General features: G+C 44.2%; 1 protein-coding gene across 1 annotated transcript in view; it reads right to left on the reverse strand.

Annotated features, from left to right (window-relative positions):
• The window catches only part of LOC143275824 (choline transporter-like protein 2), a 49,678-nt gene that overhangs the window by 5,092 nt on the left and 24,802 nt on the right, over positions 1 to 19,784 (reverse strand). The window contains exons 8-20 of the mRNA XM_076580106.1: positions 18,829 to 18,976; positions 17,979 to 18,062; positions 16,502 to 16,614; positions 13,058 to 13,189; positions 11,547 to 11,646; positions 10,900 to 10,992; positions 6,580 to 6,682; positions 5,404 to 5,453; positions 3,985 to 4,161; positions 2,929 to 3,057; positions 2,537 to 2,606; positions 1,318 to 1,391; positions 25 to 95 (exon numbers count right to left, since the gene is read on the reverse strand). Coding sequence (XP_076436221.1) covers positions 25 to 95; positions 1,318 to 1,391; positions 2,537 to 2,606; positions 2,929 to 3,057; positions 3,985 to 4,161; positions 5,404 to 5,453; positions 6,580 to 6,682; positions 10,900 to 10,992; positions 11,547 to 11,646; positions 13,058 to 13,189; positions 16,502 to 16,614; positions 17,979 to 18,062; positions 18,829 to 18,976 — 1,344 coding nt within the window. The remainder of the gene's footprint in view (positions 1 to 24; positions 96 to 1,317; positions 1,392 to 2,536; positions 2,607 to 2,928; positions 3,058 to 3,984; positions 4,162 to 5,403; positions 5,454 to 6,579; positions 6,683 to 10,899; positions 10,993 to 11,546; positions 11,647 to 13,057; positions 13,190 to 16,501; positions 16,615 to 17,978; positions 18,063 to 18,828; positions 18,977 to 19,784) is intronic.

A 19,784-nucleotide genomic window follows, 5' to 3' on the forward strand; every position in this document is an offset into this window, starting at 1 on the left:
GAACAGACGAGTGGATATACTCACAGACCCCTCCCGTGCACACCAGTTTGCTCAGGAACAACACAAAGTCCGTCACCTTGTCCAACACGATCACCCTGAAACCACAGGCATCATCATCATCACCACCATCATCATCATCGCTAACGCGATCGTCATCATTACCCTTACAAATACCATCATCATCACCCTGAAATCACCACCATCATCATCATGTAAAGCGCCCTGAGCTCTTAGAGAGAAAGGGCGCTATATAAATGTACATTATTATTATTATTATTAATGTCATCATCGTCATTATCCTTAGAAATACCATCACCCTGAAATAACAAGCATCAATATCATCATCATCATCATCGCTAACGTCATCGTCAACATTATCCTTAAAAAATATTATCATTATCCTGAAATCACAAGCATCACCATCATCCGTAACGTCACTGTCATCACTGTCCTTACAAATATCATCTTCACCCTGAAATAACAAGCATCATCATCATCATCATCATCATCATCGCTAACGTCATCATCAACATTATCCTTAAAAAATATTATCATTATCCTGAAATCACAAGCATCATCATCATCCGTAACGTCATTGTCATCATTATCAAGAAATATTATCATCATTATCAGTATCATTCCTTAATAATTACGTTTGTCCTCTTTAACAATGATTATGAAAATTACGTATATTTTTCCCTCGCTTTTTTTTTTTTTTTTTTTAAACCAAGGCAGAGTTCGCCATTGAGGATCTGCTCGGGGATTTTGAAGTCATCCATTCGGATGACGTGGCCGGCCTGTCCATTGAAGCTGGGCTTTCATGATGATGGCTTTGATGGTTGTGGCCTCTGCCCTGTCCCAGAACTTTAGACTTGTGATCTCGTCCCGCCACCGTATTCCGAGGATTGCGCGCAGGCTGTGCGTGTGGCTGTACTTGTCCAATCAATCCATTAACTCTCTCCATACGAACGGCGAAAGAGACGACGTTAACAGCGTTTCACCCCAATTACCACCATCAAAATATTACAAGCGGAAGGCTCTTACACTGAAGAGGTGAATGTTGACAAAGAATACCACAATTCTGACAACGGAAGCTAAAGGTTGGGTCATTGAGACACCCACTGGACATCCTAGGGGTCTGTGTAGAGGAGAAGAGAGGACTGGCCGTACTGAGTGAGTTAAAACTTTCGTTCTTAAAATGTCTGTCTGTACCGCTATGTGCTGTGCTGAGCAGTGTACAGTCCATGAGTATGGCCGTGGCCACTGACTTGATATCAAAGTCCGTGAGTTGCGGTTACTTTGTTTGAGTTATCGTACCTGACAACGTTTCTCATGATGAGGAAGAAGGCGTCCTTGGCAGCGAAACAGAAGTTCTTTCCCCTGATGGCGATCTGTGACAAAACAGCACGCGATTTACGTCGCTCATAGAACCTCCACTTTCACACCTTTATATCAACTGAAAATAACAAGTTACGAACTTCAAAATGAAAAAAAAAACCCACACCAACACAACAACAACAACAAAACAAACACAAGAAACAAAAGCGGTGGCATGGTCACACCTCAGAGCGCACAGAATGACAACAACAAGGAAGAAGAATGCCCGAGAGACAGAATACAACGAAAACAGACACACCAACAGTGTCAACAAATCCATGTGTGCCTATGTAAAGGGTGGTCTTTGAGAAAGAATACCTTCAGCGAAAGTCAGTGGGAAAAACAATGAAAACCTATTCTCACCACTAGAGAAGACGTGAACAAAGGGACATGAGAAATAAAAACAACATTAATAACAATGAAATGTGATTCTCCAGAAACGAAAGAAAGGCTCTTACTTTTGTTCTTTTTTCTGTATATCTCTCTCTCACTTCCCTCCTTCCTCTTCCTTCATGTCTTTAGTTTATATATATATATATATATATATATATATATATAGCTGCCCAACACTCGGCTTATATCACAGATTGACATAAGTTTACATTTGGGCCCAACAGCAAAGTGAGAGCTGTATTATCGATGGTTTCTCCAGTCAATGGAAAATCATTTACAGCTTAGTCTTTTTGTGAAGGACTATGACTCAAACTAGGAGGCAAAATTGCACTGGCTCTTAGTGCTGCAGCCTTGTGGGCTAGTTGGCCTTTGGGAACCATACCAATGCCGACTGTCCTAAAACCCTCTTGGCCGAGAGAGTGGGGATGAACTTGGGAAAGACACTCTCCACTATAATCAAATTCTAGCCCAAACAGTCGGAACAGCAGTTGCCTCCTCTGCCGTTCTGATGGTCATAGTCGGACACGACTGACTATTATATATCTATATATATATATATATATATGACAAAAATTAATTCTGCAAATTTCATTCAAATTATTCACTTATTGGTGGATGGACTGAATGGATGGATTTATTTATTCATTTCTTTATCAGGATATCTTATCTAATTATTTATCGATTTACATATCATTTATCTATTTATTCACATATTCATTCATCTATTTATTAATAAGTGTTTTTCTGTGGTATTATAAGGACTCACAATGATGTAGGCATTCTTGTTGATGAACTTGAGTAGTTTTTCCAGACACCACATGCAGCACTTCAGAATTCTGCGACAGGATTAACCATACAGGATAATGTGTGTGTGTGTGTGTGTGTGTGTGTGTGTGTGTGTGTGTGTATGTATGTGTGTGTGTGTTTGTATATATGTGTGTGTGTATGTGTGTAATGTACTCTTTCTCACCCTCTCACTCACTCACTCACACACACGTACACATATACACAAACACCCCCCACCCTCCCACCCACCCACCCACCCACCCACCCACACACACACACACACACACACCCACACACACATGCCCCCCCACACCCCACCAAACACACACACAGTCCCCCTCCCCTCACCTCCCCACGCCCCGTGACACTCACTTCAGCAGGAACTTGGCCACAGCGTTCTCTGACCCCTTCAGCTTGTGGTCAACATACTCCAGGGCGATCCGGATCATCTGAACCACGGCGATGATGAACGACCCGAAAGCCAGGGACCCCAGGTGGTACCTGTCAGCAGTGACGATAATTTGTTTGCATTATTTGTATTTCATTTTATCACAACAGACCCTAGGTGGTACCTGTCAGCAGTGACGATAATTTGTTTGCATTATTTGTATTTCATTTTATCACAGCAGACCCTAGGTGATACCTGTCAGCAGTGACGATAATTTGTGTGCATTATTTGTATTTCATTTTATCACAACGGATTTCTCCTCTGTGTGAAATTCGGGCTGTTCTCCCCCAGGGAGAGTGCGTCGCTACACTACAGCGCCACACTTTTTTTTTTCCCTGCGTGCAGTTATTATTTGTTTTTCCTATCGAAGTGGATTTTTCTACAGAATTTTGCCAGGAACAACCCCTTTGTTGCTGTGGGTTCTTTAAGTGCGCTAAGTGAATGCTGCACTCGGTTTATCGTCTCATCTGAATGACTGATAATGATGATAATGGTGATGCTGCTGCTGCTGCTGCTGATGATGATGATTATGATGATGATGGTGGTGGTGATGATGATCATGGTGGTGGTGGTGGTGATGATGATGAAAATGTGGATGACGATGGTGACATTGTGGATTATAATGGTGATGATGATGATGATGCTGATATACATACACACACACCAACACCCCCCTGCACCCCCTCCACATATACTAACCCATCCAACACCCTCCCCTCCCCTCCACACACACACCAACACACACCCAAACACACACCGGCCCCCCCCCTCCACCCCCCCCCCCCCGCCACACACACCCCAACACACCCCGGCCCCCACCCCCTCTCTCCACACCCCCACACACCAACACACACACCACACACACACTACTACGCCCCCCACCCACCCACACCCACACACGTCCCCCCCACACACACACCCCCCCACACACACACACACCCCTCCCCCTCCCTGCCCCCCCCCCCCCCCCACACACCCACCTGACACTCCTCCACAGCGCTGCAGTCAGAGGGAAGGCGGGGATGTCGTCCGGCTTGTTGAACGCCCAGTAGTAGGAGGCGAAAGCCCCGGCCAGGGTCATCTGACTCAAGGCCACGAAGAAGTTCATGATCCACAGGAACATGAACAGCATGAACACCTGCATCGGGATGATGTACCTGCAACAACGCAGTACAGATTATACAGTACAGCACAATGCTATACAACACCACGCAATGCAATACAATACCATGCGATACAATACAATACCATGCGATAACAATGCAATACAATACATTACAATGTAGTGCAGTACATTATGCGCAATGCAATATATTACAATGCAATACAATGCAATGCAAGACAATACATCTTTATCAATCCGATAGGAAATGCTGTGTGCATTCAAAGGCTCGTCACTCATACCACAATCTCTCAGTCTTAGCACCCTTTCAACACAATGCAATGCAACAGAATACACCATCACTGATCCGATAGGAAAAGATGTGTGCATTCAAAGGCTCGTCACTCATACCACAATCTATCAGTCTCAGCACCCTTTCAACACAATGCAATGCAATACATCTGTAGTGATACAACTGGAAATTATGTATGCACTCAAACGTTCGTCACTCATATAACTCTCTCAATGCAATGCAATGCGATGCAAATGCAATACATCTTTATTAATCCGATAGTATAGTCCAACATACGCATGAAAATGACAAAGATTGATTTGGAAAAAAAAACCAGTTTGGAAATAATAAACTGAATAAAAAATAAATAAACACAAAAAAGTGCGTGACCAAATCAGCTGGTGACGCGTGCTACAGCTGATTTGGTTAAAGCGTTGGACTTTCAATCTGAGAGACTGGTCACGTCGCCTGGTGGGTATAAAGGGTGGAGACTGGTTGGGTTTTTTTCCGATCTCCCAGATCAACAGATGTAAAGACCTGCTAGTGCTTGAACCCCCTCCGTGTGTATACGCATGCATAAGATTAAATACGCACGTTACAGATCCCGTAATCCGCAGCTTACGAATGAAGAAGAAAACAGTGGGTAAAATGAGGAAGCGAAAAAAAAAAAACGGATCAGAAATGTTTTCGTGTTCGTTTGTCTCTTTTGAATATTCATTCATTTGTTTCGTTTTTACACACAAAGAAGTATTTGTTACTTGGTTTTTAAAGCACTGAAGAAGAAAAAACTTCCGATCATGATAAGTATGGACCGTAGCATTACACTGAAAACATACATAAAAATTTCATATCAATGGATAAATCACTTGGGGGAGATTTGAATATGAACAGCCCTGAACATCTTGTATTATTCATTACAACACACACACACACACACGCACGCACGCACGCACGCACGCACACACACACACACACACACACACACACACACACACACATACTTACTCATCACCACCATACTTGACGAAATCACACAATGATCCAAGAGTGGAATCCTGAAACACAATACGCAACCAGTGCATAAATATATCAAAATGATTTAATCCAACAACTGCCGTATGTAGACCAAACAGGATAGTATGGTTTTGTACATTTTCTCGCTAAATCAATTCCAGTTTAATCAGAGAAAACCAATCTCTGCTCGCTTCTATTTTCCAGACAGAGCAGTTTGGCATGAATTATCTCTTGTAGAAATTTATCTATGCATTTATATATTCATTCATTTGTTTATCTCCGTATGTGTGCATACGTGCGTGTGTGTGTTCGCCCAGTCCTGTCTGCATTATTCAATCACCCGTATTATTTTTCAATGAATATCTGTTTTGTAACACTTTTCCTGTAGTAGTATCAGTCGTAGCAGTAGAAGTAGCAACAGCTGTAGCAGTCGTTGGATTAGCAGTGGTGACAGCAGTTGTGGTAGTTCTGGTGGTAGTAGTGTAGTAGTAGTAGTAGTAGTAGTAGTTGTAGTAGCAGCAGCAGTAGTTAAAATAGTAGCAGTTTCATTCGCGGGTTTGTTACAACTGTAAAATTAGAAACTTTTCATAGTACACTTTGCTGCAATGTATTTGTCCGTGTGTTTGCTCTATTCTCGGCTGATCGCACATGTGTGTGTGTGTGTGTGTGTGTGTGTGTGTGTGTGTGTGTGCGCGTAAGTGTATGGATGCGTCTGTGGATGTGTGTATCTGTGTGTGCGCATGCGTGCGTGTGTCTCTGTGTGTGCGCGCGAATGTGCATGCATAAATGTGTGTGTGTGTGTACATGCGTGTGTCTGTGCTGTGCATGCGCGCGTGCGTTTGTACATGTGTGTGTGAGCGTGCATGTGTGTGAGTGTGTGTGCATGCGCGTTTGTATGTGTGTGTCTGTTTGTGCGTGTGTGTGTGTGTGTGTGTGTATACATAATTATATATATATATATATATATATATATATATATATGTGTGTGTGTGTGTGTGTGTGTGTGTGTGTGTGTATGAATGAATATGTGTGTGCATGCGTGCGTGTATGTGTGTGTGTGTGTGCTTGTGTGTACATGTATGTATGCATACATGCGTGCGTGTGTGCGTGCGTGCGTGCATGTATGCATGCATGTGCGTGTGTGCGGGCGTGCGTAGCAGCACTGACATTGGAGTCACAGGGAATGCGGGTGAGGTAGTAGTTGATGCCGTCCTTGGTGGTGTTGGTGGAGTTGGAGTAGAACTCGCCGGACCCCATGGAAGCCACATAGCTGGTGGTCCGTCAAAGAAACATACGCGTGTGTAATGATGATAATAATGACGATGATATGGATACGTAATATAGCGCCTGTCCTCGGTCAGAGACCAAGCTCTAAGCGCTTCACAAACACGGAAGCATTTGCACAGCAGACTGCCTGCCTAACAAGGGTAGAGCCGACTGACAGCTGCCACTGGGCGCTCATCATTCGTTTCCTGTGTCGTTCAATTATGTTTCAGTCATGCGCACTCACACACACACTCAGACAGACATGTAATATTTTACGTGTATAACCGTTTTGTTTATTTACCCCGCCATGTAGGCAGTCATACTCCGTTTTCAGTAGCTGTGCATGCTGGGTATGTTCTTGATTCCATAACCCACCGAAAGCTGACATGGATTACAGGATCTTTAACGCACGAAGAGCGTTCAAACACTAGCAGGCGTGCACGTATATTGATCTGGGAGAGCGGAAAAATATCCATCTTTCACCCACCAGGTGCCGTTATCGAGATTCGAACGCGGGACTCTCAGATTGAAAACCCAACACTTTAACCACTCGGCTATTGCGCCCGTGTAGCCCTACACCACGCCTCACGTGCGACATGTGCCGTTTCAGTTTCACAAGCAGCGTCACTGTGTTCGGACAAACCCATATACAGTGGAGTGATGGCCAAGAGGTAACGCGTCCGCCTAGGAAGCGAGAGAATCTGAGCGCGCTGGTTCGAATCACGGCTCAGCCGCCGATATTTTCTCCCCCTCCACTAGACCGTGAGTGGTGGTCTGGACGCTAGTAATTCGGATGAGACGATAAACCGAGGTCCCGTGTGCAGCATGCACTTAGCGCACGTAAAAGAACCCACGGCAACAAAAGGGTTGTTCCTGGCAAAATTCTGTAGAAAAATCCACAGCGATAGGAAAAACAAATAAAACTGCATGCAGAAAAAATTTTTTTTTAAATGAGTGGCGCTGTAGTGCAGCCCGAATTTCACACAGAGAAATCTGTTGTGATAAAAAGAAATACAAATACAAAAACACCGCATCTGCTTGACAGGTGCTTGACCAGCAGCGTAACAGAACGCGATAGTCAAGCTTTGAGTGCATGTATATCTATTTGAATACCTGTCGGAGTGGGTTTATTCTAAACAATTTTGCAAGAGGACATCACTTTTTCTTGCCAAACGTTCTTTTCAAGTGCGCCAAGTGCGCGCTGCACACGGGACCTCCGGTTTATGATATCATCCGAATGACTATACGCTCAGTTTGATTTTCCAGTCAAACTTGGGAGAAAGGACGAAACGAGGAATCGAAACCAGAACCGCACGGACACTGTGATGTTAGATAAGCGTCTTTACCATTCTACCACTTTCCTCCTCAAGCGCTATTGTTTGACACTGTTGCTTATAGTCTAGCCAAGCACAGGGTCACACGGTACCTCTGTCACATACCTCTTCAAGCGCTATTGTTTGACACTGTTGCTTATAGTCTAGCCAAGCACAAGGTCGTTTCGGTACCTCTGTCACATACCTCTTCAAGCGCTATTGTTTGACACTGTTGCTTATAGTCTAGCCAAGCACAGGTTCGTTTCGGTACCTCTGTCACATACCTCTTCAAGCGCTATTGTTTGACACTGTTGCTTATAGTCTAGCCAAGCACAGGGTCATACGGTACCTCTGTCACATACCTCTTCAAGCGCTATTGTTTGACACTGTTACTTATAGTCTAGCCAAGCACAGGTTCGTTTCGGTACATCTGTCACATACCTCTTCAAGCGCTATTGTTTGACACTGTTGCTTATAGTCTCGCCAAGCACAGGGTCATACGGTACCTCTGTCACATACGTCTTCAAGCGCTATTGTTTGACACTGTTGCTTATAGTCTAGCCAAGCACACGGTCATACGGTACGTCTGTCACGTACTCAAGCGCTATTGTTTGACACTGTTGCTTATAGTCTAGCCAAGCACAGGGTCATACGGTACCTCTGTCACATACCTCTTCAAGCGCTATTGTTTGACACTGTTACTTATAGTCTAGCCAAGCACAGGTTCGTTTCGGTACCTCTGTCACATACCTCTTCAAGCGCTATTGTTTGACACTGTTGCTTATAGTCTCGCCAAGCACAGGGTCATACGGTACCTCTGTCACATACCTCTTCAAGCGCTATTGTTTGACACTGTTGCTTATAGTCTAGCCACGCACAGGGTCACACGGTACCACTGTCACATACGGAAGAAAAAAAATGAAACAAAACAAAACAAAAAACTGAAGAAGAAAAAAACACATCCTGTAAAACAACACAATTCATGACATATTTTCTCAAGCACTAAGCTCCTTAAGGCAAATAAATCAAGGCCGTGATGAGGACGTGAGACGTTTCGATGGATTTATCATCCCCAGATTACAAAAAAAAATCGTAAAAAAAAGGATAAAAGATACCTCAAAGCCACACACAAAAACATACTTAACAGGCCATATAGATAATACACCCCCGAAAACAGAGAATGCCAACTTAAACCAAAGGCTAAAAAATGGTCAAAACTCAACGGTCATACACGTAAAATGTTAAATGTTACATGTTTGTCTAAGTGTGTATAAGGGTGCGTGCCTGAAATCTCATTGAATGACACAGGAAACGAATGATGAGCGCCCAATGGCAGCCGTCAGTAGGCTGTACCCAGGTAGACAGCGTGCTGTGTAAATGGCTTCGTGTTTGTAAAGCGCTTAGAGCTTGGTCTCCGACCGAGGATAGGCGCTATATAAGTATCCATATCAATCAACTTTTAGATATACAAGTGAACGTGGGAGTTGTAGCGCATGAACACTGGGGACAACAACAACAAACAAACAAAACAACAACAACAACAAAAGAAACACGTAAACACACCGCGCATTATTTGAGCTTCACTGAATATAACGAACCAGGAACCTCTACCTAAACTGATGCTGAATATGTGGTACCACACCGGACTTTCCATCAGGGTTCACAATTCAATAAAACCATCGGGACAGTGCCAGCTTACCACATCAAATTCGTGTAGCCTACTGCGTGGTGATGATCGATAACCCTTATACATACTGCATACCCCGAGTTTCTGTCAGGGCTACAGATCGATAAGTTATTCGGGCCTGACGCCCCCCCCCCCCCCCCCCCACCTCCACACACCTCCCCCAACTGAACCACCACCTCACTGTACTGACCGGAACCGCATCGGCTTCACTATCAGTGGATTTTTTATTCAGAATTTTGCCAGGCACAACCCTTTGGTTGTCGCGGGTTCTTTTACGTGTGCAAGCTAAGTTCATGCTGCACACACGGGACCTCGGTTTATCGTCTCATCCGAATGACTAGCGTCCAGACCACCACCACTCAAGGTCTAGTGGAGAAGGCGAAAATTCTGGCGTGTGTGGGGTTCGATCCTGTGGGGTTCGATCCTGTACCACTATTCCCAAACCAGACAACTGGCTTGCTTCCCCTTAACCACTTGGCCACTGATGACGTCCGTGAAGTGCCGCCACCTCACTGAGATAAGATCGACAGTGCTTATAGGTGAAGACATCATTCATCTCTCTGTGTATAGATTTCATTCCATTCCTCTCGTGGTTTCATTACTTCTCTTCAGCAAGATGAGTCACACCACTGATATACATTATAAACACAGCAAGTAGTAGTGGCTGCCTATCAAAACTATTTGGCATACTGATGATCTCAGCTCATAAATGCTGGTCAAGTTGTCATGATACCTCTTTGAAGTGCGTGTTGATTTCTTTTGTTATTTCGCCACTTGGGTATATCGTGAATGGTGTTTTGTTGTTGGTTTTTTTTTTCTCTCTTTTTTTTCTGTTTTTTTAACATGTAAAGCGCTTTGAACTCTATTTGAGGAAAGGAGATGAATAAATGTTCATCGTTATCATCATCATCATCATCATCGTCATCATCATTATGGTCACTGTCGTTGTCGTTGTCGTCGTCATCATCATCATCATCATTATTATATTATTATTATATTATCATTATTGTTATTATCATCATCATCATTATTATTATATTATATTATCATTATTGTTATTATTATTGCTGTTGGTGTTGTTGTTGCTCTCGTTGTTTTGCTTGTTGTCGTTATCATCATTATCGTTCTCGTTCTTGTTCTTCTTATTAGCATCATCACGTTATCATCACCATTCTTATCATCATTGCCGTAGGCCCAGTTGTTGTTACAGACAAAGGATACACAGCACTGGTCAGCCAGTAGCCCACAAAGGCCACTTGTAAGATGAAGGGGATGATGGGCCACAGCAAGGTGGAGAACATGTTGCCCACCGCTCTGATTGGTCCAGACAGAAATCACGTGATCAGAACACACACACAAACACACGGGCGCGCGCGCGCATGTACCTGCACGCACAAACACACACACACATTCACATGTACGCACACAAACACTGAGAGAGAGAGAGAGAAGAGAAGAGAAGAGAGAGAGAAGAGAGGGAGAGAGAGAGATGAAGGAGAGAGAGGGAGACACAGAGTGAGAGACAGACAGACACACAGACAGACACACATGTACCCACACACACACAAGGGAGAGAGACAGACATACATACATACAGAGAGAGAGAGAGTGAGAGAGAGAGAGAGAGAGAGAGAGAACACACACACACACACACACACACACACACACAAAGGGAGACAGACAGACACACATACAGAGAGAGAGAGATAGAGAGAGAGAGCGAGGGAGAAAGGGAGTCACACACACACACACACACACACACACACACACACACACACACACACAGAAAGAGAGACAGAGAGAGGGATGGAAAGAGAGAGAAAGACACACAGACGGACGCACAAAGCCAAACACAGGAGAACACACACCGGCTGGCCTCCTTGATAAGTTCAATGGCGATGCAGATTCTCTTGACCAGAAAGATGAAGATGAGTAGAAGAATCACAAAGACCGTGGACAGCGTGCACCCTGCAACATCGCCACCGTCATCATTATCGTTGTTACCATCATCATCGTCACCGTCATCACCATCATCAACACTGTCATCACCATCATCATCAACGTCGTCACACCGTCAACATCAACGTCGTCACCGCCATCATCAGCAACATCGTCATCATCATCAACAACGTCGTCATCATCAACATCGTCACCATCAGTATCATCGTCACCATCATCAACGTTGTCACCGTCATCATCATCGTCACCGTCATCATCATCGTGGCCGTTATCATCATCGTCACCAACATTGTCAACATCGTCATCATCGTCACCATCATTATCAACATCGCCCCTATCATCATCATCGTCACCATCATTATCAACATCGTACCTATCATCATCATCGTCACCATCATTATCAACATCGCCCGTATCATCATCATCGTCACTATCATTATCAACATCGCCCGTATCATCATCATCGTCACTATCATTATCAACATCGCCCGTATCATCATCATCGTCACTATCATTATCAACATCGCCCGTATCATCATCATCGTCACCATCATTATCAACATCGTCCCTATCATCATCATCGTCACCATAATTATTAACATCGCCCATATCATCATCATCGTCACCATCATTATCAACATCGTCCCTATCATCATCATCGTCACCATCATTATCAACATCGTACCTATCATTATCATCAACACGTCAAGTGTTCAACCTTATCCTATTGTATTGTATTGTATCGTATTGTATCGTATTGTATTGTATCGTATCGTATCGTATTGTATTGTATCGTATCGTATTGTATTGTATCGTATTGTATCGTATTGTATCGTACTGTATTGCATTTGTATTGTATTGTATCGTATCGTATTGTATCGTACTGTATTGCATTTGTATTGTATTGTATTGTATTGCATTGTATTGTATTGTATAGTATCGTATTGTGTCGTATTGTATTGTATCGTATTGTATTGTATCGTATTGTATTGTACTGTATTGCATTTGTATTGTATTGTATTGTATCGTATTGTATCGTATTGTATTGTATCGTATTGTATTGCATTTGTATTGTATTTGTATCGTATTGTATTGTATCGTATTGTATTGTACTGTATTGCATTGTATTGTATCGTATCGTATCGTATTGTATTGTATTGTATTGTATCGTATCGTATTGTATTGTATTGTATTGCTTTGTGTTCTGTTACATTGTTTCGTGATGCGTTGTGTTGTCTCCTTTCACACATCGCTACACCGTTACGCAACGCACCGCGTTCACTGCACAGCAACAAAAACACAACGAAATATAACAACTCCACGAACGCAAACACAGCACAGCCCAACACAACACACCCAAATCCACCACCATCTCCACTGTCATCCCCCCCCACGCCCCACCCCTACCACCCCCACTCACCAAAGGCCAGCCAGGTCTCCTTCAGAGACAAGTAGTAGCTAAAGTTGAGGGCAAAAGCCTCGGCTATGCCGAACTCGGCTGTAGCGTTCAGAGATTTCAGCTCGTAGTATTCGCTGTAACTGAAGTAGATTCCTGTAGGGACAACACAAGCACGCACGCACGCACGCACACACACACACACACACACACGCGCGCGCACACACACACACACACACACACACACACACACACACACACACACGCCAGATTAACACATTTCTTTGATTAAAAAAAACGTCTTCCTACCATTTTAACATGGAAGACAGAATGCCGATGGTGGAACATTAAAACTGTCTGAAGTTTTTCATCAATTTTCCAAACAGGAAAAGCATTATACCTACTTCGCATGTGAAAAAAAAAAGTTTTCGATCGGCACGACAAGTTGTTATTCAAATAGAAGACTATGTGCTTATCAAATAGTTTCTATGATTACAGATTTTCTGAATGAAATAAAGTAGTTATACATGATTTAATTTTGCCACTGATCTGTACGGACGATTTTGTTTTAATAAAAAAACGCACCAAACTGATCAATTACTACAGGAAACTTCACCAGGAAGAACTCGATATCTTATTACGTATCTATGTGATTACGGCCTAAAACCTGCCAATGAAAAGATATACATGGTTCAGGGTAGGGACGCCGTGATTGATTGATTGATTGACATGGATACTTATTTAGCATATATCCTCGGCCGGAGACCAAGCTCTAAGCGCTTTACAAACACGGGGTCATTTACACAACAGGCTGCCTACCTGGACAGAGCCGACTGACGGCTGTCATTGGGCGCTTATCATTCGTTTCCTGTGTCATTCAGGCACGTACACATACACATTCTGACAAATGTGTAACATTATACATTGTGTCCGACAGTCGTTGTTGTTGTTTTTTTTCTTATTTACCCTGCCATGTAGGCAGCCACACTCCGTTTTCGGGGGTGTGCATGCTGGGTATATTCTTGTTTCCATTACCCACCGAACGCTGAGATGGATTACAGGATCTTTAACGTGCGTATTGATCTTCTGCGTGTGTATACACACGAAGGGGGTTCAGGCACTGGGCAGGTCTGCACATATGTTGACCTGGAGATCGGAAAAATCTCCACCCTTTTACCCACCATGCGCCGTTACCGAGATTCGAACCAAGGACCCTCAGATTGAAAGTCCAACGCTTTAACCACTCGGCCCTATCGCGCCCGTCGGTCAGGCGTTGGACTTCTGATCCAGTGTTCACCAGTGATCCGAGGTTCGAGGCCTCGAGCCCTGTACCGGTGGATATGATTCACGTGACCCAACAGCTGGTAATTAAAGGCTACGAGAACCTTTCTAGTCGTTAACCTTAGTTAGAAACGGTATCGGTGTTCTTGATTTGCCATTCTTTCAAAGCTTGATGGAGATATACTGAACCTTTCCAATCATTAACCTTAATTATAAACGGTAAAGGTATTTGCCATTCTTTCAAAGCTTGATGGAGATATACTGAACCTTTCCAATCATTAACCTTAATTAAAAACGGTAACGGTATGTTGCCATTCTTTTAAAGCTTGATGGAGATATACTGAACCTTTCCAATCATTAACCTAATTAAAAACGGTAACGGTATTTGCCATTCTTTCAAAGCTTGATGGAGATATAGCTGAACCTTTGCAATCATTAACCTTAATTAAAACGGTAACGGTATTTGCCATTCTTTAAAGCTTGATGGAGATATACTGTAACCTTTCCAATCATTAACCTTAATTAAAAACGGTAACGTATTTGCCATTCTTTCAAAGCTTTGATGAGATATACTGAACCTTTCCAATCATTAACCTTAATTAAAAACGGTAACGGTATTTGCCATTCTTTCAAAGCTTGATGGAGATTATACTGAACCTTTCCAATCATTAACCTTAAATTAAAACGGTAACGGTATTTGCCATTCTTTAAAGCTTGATGGAGATATACTGAACCTTTCCAATCATTAACCTTAATTAAAAACGGTAACGTATTTGCCATTCTTTCAAAGCTTGATGGAGATACGTGCATTTTGGCAAATCAGCTGCGCTTGGTTTAAAAGCAACTAAATTCTAAGTCAATAAACCGTTCTAAGCGCTGAGACGACGTTAACAGCGTTTCAGCCCAATTACCATCATCAAAATATTGTAAGCGGAACGCTCTTATACTGAAGAGGTGAATGTTGTCAAAGAATACCACAATTCTGACGACGGAAGCTAAAGGTTGGGTCATTCAGACACCCACTGGACATCCGAGGGGTCTGTGCAGAGGAGAAGAGAGGACTGGCCATACTGAGTGAGTTAATGTCCATACTGAAACATGTTACTTATCTGTGGCTGCCTCTCGTCTCTGCCTCCGCTCTTCACCGCAGTGATACAAGCATTACGTGTTCATTCACTTAACCCTTTCACCGCCAGTCAATTTAGAGTGCAAAATTCCCTTGTGCTATAAATACAGAAATATGGTGTCTAGGAATAGCTGGGGATTCCCCCTGTGATGTGTAGAAAATATGGCCAATCCTACCACCGAACATAAAGAGCAGTTGGTTCGTCTATAACAGTCCCATGATCTGGTCACCCTTCAGTGACATGGGTCCTCTACTTAGCTGCTGCATAATGCGAGTTTGGCAGTGAAAGGGTTAAGCTAAATCTCCATGCTGTGTTGATGTCAGGGACAAGACTTAAGCGTTGGGTCTTGAGTCCAATTAACTACTGCTCAGTACCATTCATGTTTGTCAATTTTATGTTAGCACATATTATGATTGAATGACACAGGAAATGAACGATGAAAACCCAAAGGCAGCTGTCAGTCGGCTCTACCCAGGTAGGCAGCATGCTCTGTAAATGACTCCGTGTTTGTAAAGCGCTTTGAGCTTGGTCTGTGACCGAGGATAGGCGTTGTATATTTGTATTTGTATTTCGTATTTCTTTTTATCACAACAGATTTCTCTGTGTGAAATTCGGGCTGCTCTCCCCAGGGACAGCGTGTCGCTACACCACAGCGCCACCCATTTGTTTTTGTATTTTTTCCTGCGTGTAGTGGATATTTCTATAGGATTTTGCCAGGAACAACACTTTTGTTGCCGTTTGCCGTGGCTTCTTTGACGTGCGCGAAGTGCATGCTGCACACGGGACCTCGGTTTATCGTCTCATCCGAATGACTAGAGTCCAGACCACCACTCAAAGTCTAGTGGAGGGGGAGAAAATATCGGCCGGTTGAGCCGGGATTCGAACCAGCGCGCTCAGATTCTCTCGCTTCCTATGCGGACGCGTTACCTCTAGGCCAACACTCCACTAAGTATCCATGTCATCATCATCATCATCATAATCATCATCGTCATCATCATCATCGTCATCATCATCATCGCCATCATCATCATCATCGTCATCATCATCATCATGTACTCACCCACTCCCAGCAGAGCGAAGACCAGACCGACCGTGATCCACACCATGATGCCAGCGATCCAGCGCATCAGCACGATCCAGATCATGCACAGTATTACCGCCATCCCCACGCCTCTGTCATCATCATCGTCATCGTCATCATCGTCATCATCATCACCGTTATCATCATCATCATCATCAACACCATCATCATCATCGTCATCAGCACCACCATCACCATCATCTTAGTCGTCTTCATCATCACCATCACCACCACCACCAACATCAGCACCACCACCACCATCGTCATCACCACCACAACCATCATCATCGTCGTCGTCGTCGTTTTCATCAGCAGCAGCATCACCACCACCATCATCGTCGTCGTCATCATCGTTTTCATCATCATTATCAGCACCAGCACCACCAACATCAGCAACAGCAACCGTGAGAACCATCATTATCATTATCGTCATCATCACCATCATCAGCACCATCATATATCATATGATAATCATCGTCATCACCATAATCATCATCGACATCACGATCCAGATCATATACAGTATCACCGCCATCCCCAAGCCCATGTCATCATCATCATCATCTTTATCATCATCAACCCCACCAGCGCGTTGGGTCAAGCTGCTGGTCAACATCTGCCTAGCAGATAGGGTGTAGCGTATATGGATTTGTATTTGTATTTCTTTTTATCACAACAGATTTCTCTGTGTGAAATTCGGGCTGCTCTCCCCAGGGAGAGCGCATCGCTACACTACAGCGCGACCCTTTTTTTTCTGCGTGCAGTTTTATTTGTTTTTCCTATCGAAGTGGATTTTTCTACAGAATTTTGCCTCGAACAACCCTTTTGTTGCCGTGGCTTCATTTACGTGCGCTAAGTGCATGCTGCACACGGGACCTCGGTTTATCGTCTCATCCGAATGACTACCGTCCAGACCACCACTCAAGGTCTAGTGGAGGGGGAGAAAATATCGGCGGCTGAGCCGTGAGTCGAACCAGCGCGCTCAGATTCTCTCGCTTTCTGGGCGGACGCGTTACCTCTAGGCCATCACTTCACTAATTATGGATATATCTGAACGCGGTGACGCCTCCTTGAGAAACTGAAACCTTGAGTCTTTGACTGCCAAGCCCCCCCAAAAAAACCCAACAAACAAACAAACAAACAAAAACAAGACAAACAAAAACAACAACAACAGAAAATGGTGTTTCAAGTCCTGAATCAACATCCACAACAGTCAGCCAACACGTGAGAAAATGGCCTGGAGATACACCACTCTGAATCAACTGTGTAAATTTTCAGCCTTCCACAGTCATTTCCCTTAGTTCTGATGTCATCAGTGATGTCGCCATGACACTGAATTCTACGAGCAAGGCAGTCAAGGAGTTAAACTGAACGAGCGAGCAGCAGTCAGGGTAAGGCGGGGGTTGGGGGCGGGGGACAGGGGGGGGGGGGTGAAGTAAAACAGGTCCACACTGACACCAGCATCATCCACCAAGAGGCCACGAGATCCTTGTACAGCAGCTCCACAAACTCCTTGGCTTCGTAAAAGATGGCCAGATAGCTGTAAGTACACACACGCACACGCACACACACAGGCGCGCGCGCGCACACACACACACACACACACACACACACACACACACACACCATTTGTGCATGCCTTAGGTCCACAGTCACCTTTTCTTGCAGTAGCCATGATAACAATGATGAAAAAAAAAACCCAACTCGCATCAGTTTTCAATAAAGCTTGTTTTTTCAAAGATTTAAGTTTATATATCTTTTTTTGAAGCTGGTTGTATACTTACCTACACGTCCACTCAACCTCAACGCACACACGGCAAACACACACACACATGTACACACACACTGTGACTCTCTCTCTCTCTCTCACGCGCACACAAACACACACACACGCGCACACACACACACACACACACACACACACCTCACCAGCATCCCCTACTCTTAACACACGCTCCTTTCTCTTTCATTATCGAACATCCCCCTTTCCCCTCGTCTCTTTGCCCCTCCCCATCCCACACTCCTCCCGCCCCCACGGACTTGAAGTTACCCCCACCACCCACCCACATCCCCCTCCCTACCCAATCACCCCACCCCCACCCCACCAACACACACACACACATTCACACACACACACACACACACATTCACACACACACACACACACGCACATTCACACACACACACACATTCACACATTCACACACACATTCACACACACACACATTCACACACACACACACACACACACATTCACACACCCCCACCCCCCCCCCCCACCCCACCCCCACACACACAAAACTTACTAGCTGGCGTCACTAAGGTCGTTAGCAGTGACGTTGGTTCCGCTAGTGTCGCTGATGATGTCGTAGCTCTGGCTGTTGAAGTCGTAGGACAGGGTCTTGGCCCAGTCCGTCACCTCCAGGAAGATGGACGGCACACAGCGGTTGATCACTGAACAAAATGAATCGGAAAACAAATAAAACTGCAGGCAGAACAAACAAAAAAAAAAGGGGTGGTGGCGCTGTCAGTGTAGCGACGCGCTCTCCCTGGAGAGAGCAGCCCGAATCTCACACAGAGAAATCTATTGTGACAAAGAGAGTAATACGAATACAAATACAAAGGAGGTAATGTGGCTGGACGGTTGCTAAGACGCTTATGAATCTGATGAGTCCGCGAGGGTCTGGGTTCGATTTTCTGGTCTCATCAGCCCTTTCTCCCAAGTATGACTGAGTGTATGGTCCTTCAGATGTGACGATTAATTAACTCACTCAGTACGGCCAGTCCTCTCTTCTCCTCTACACAGACCCCTCGGATGTCCAGTGGGTGTCTGAATGACCCAACCTTTAGCTTCCTTCGTCAGAATTGTGGTATTCTTCGTCAACATTCACCTCTTCAGTATAAGAGCCTTCCGCCTGCAATATTTTGATGATGGTAATTGGGCTGAAACGCTGTTAACGTCGTCTCTTTCGCCGTTCGTATGGAGAGAGTTAACCGAGGTCCCATGTAGCAGCAAGCATCCGACATAATTTTATCTTTAAAAAAAAAGACCCCATGGCAACAAAAGTGCTGTTCACTAGCGAAATTCTGTATAAAAATAATCCACTCTGACGGGTACACAAACGTAATCAGACGCACGCACCTGAAGCCTGACTAGCACCTTGGGTTATGCTGCAGGTCAGGCATCTCTCCCTAGCGTGTGTTGTGTAGCGTATATGGATTTGTCCGAACGCAGTGACACCTCCTGGGGAAACTGAAACTA

Source organism: Babylonia areolata, chromosome 31 (genome assembly GCF_041734735.1).
Source record: "Babylonia areolata isolate BAREFJ2019XMU chromosome 31, ASM4173473v1, whole genome shotgun sequence".
NCBI classification, from domain to species: Eukaryota; Metazoa; Mollusca; class Gastropoda; order Neogastropoda; family Buccinidae; genus Babylonia; species Babylonia areolata.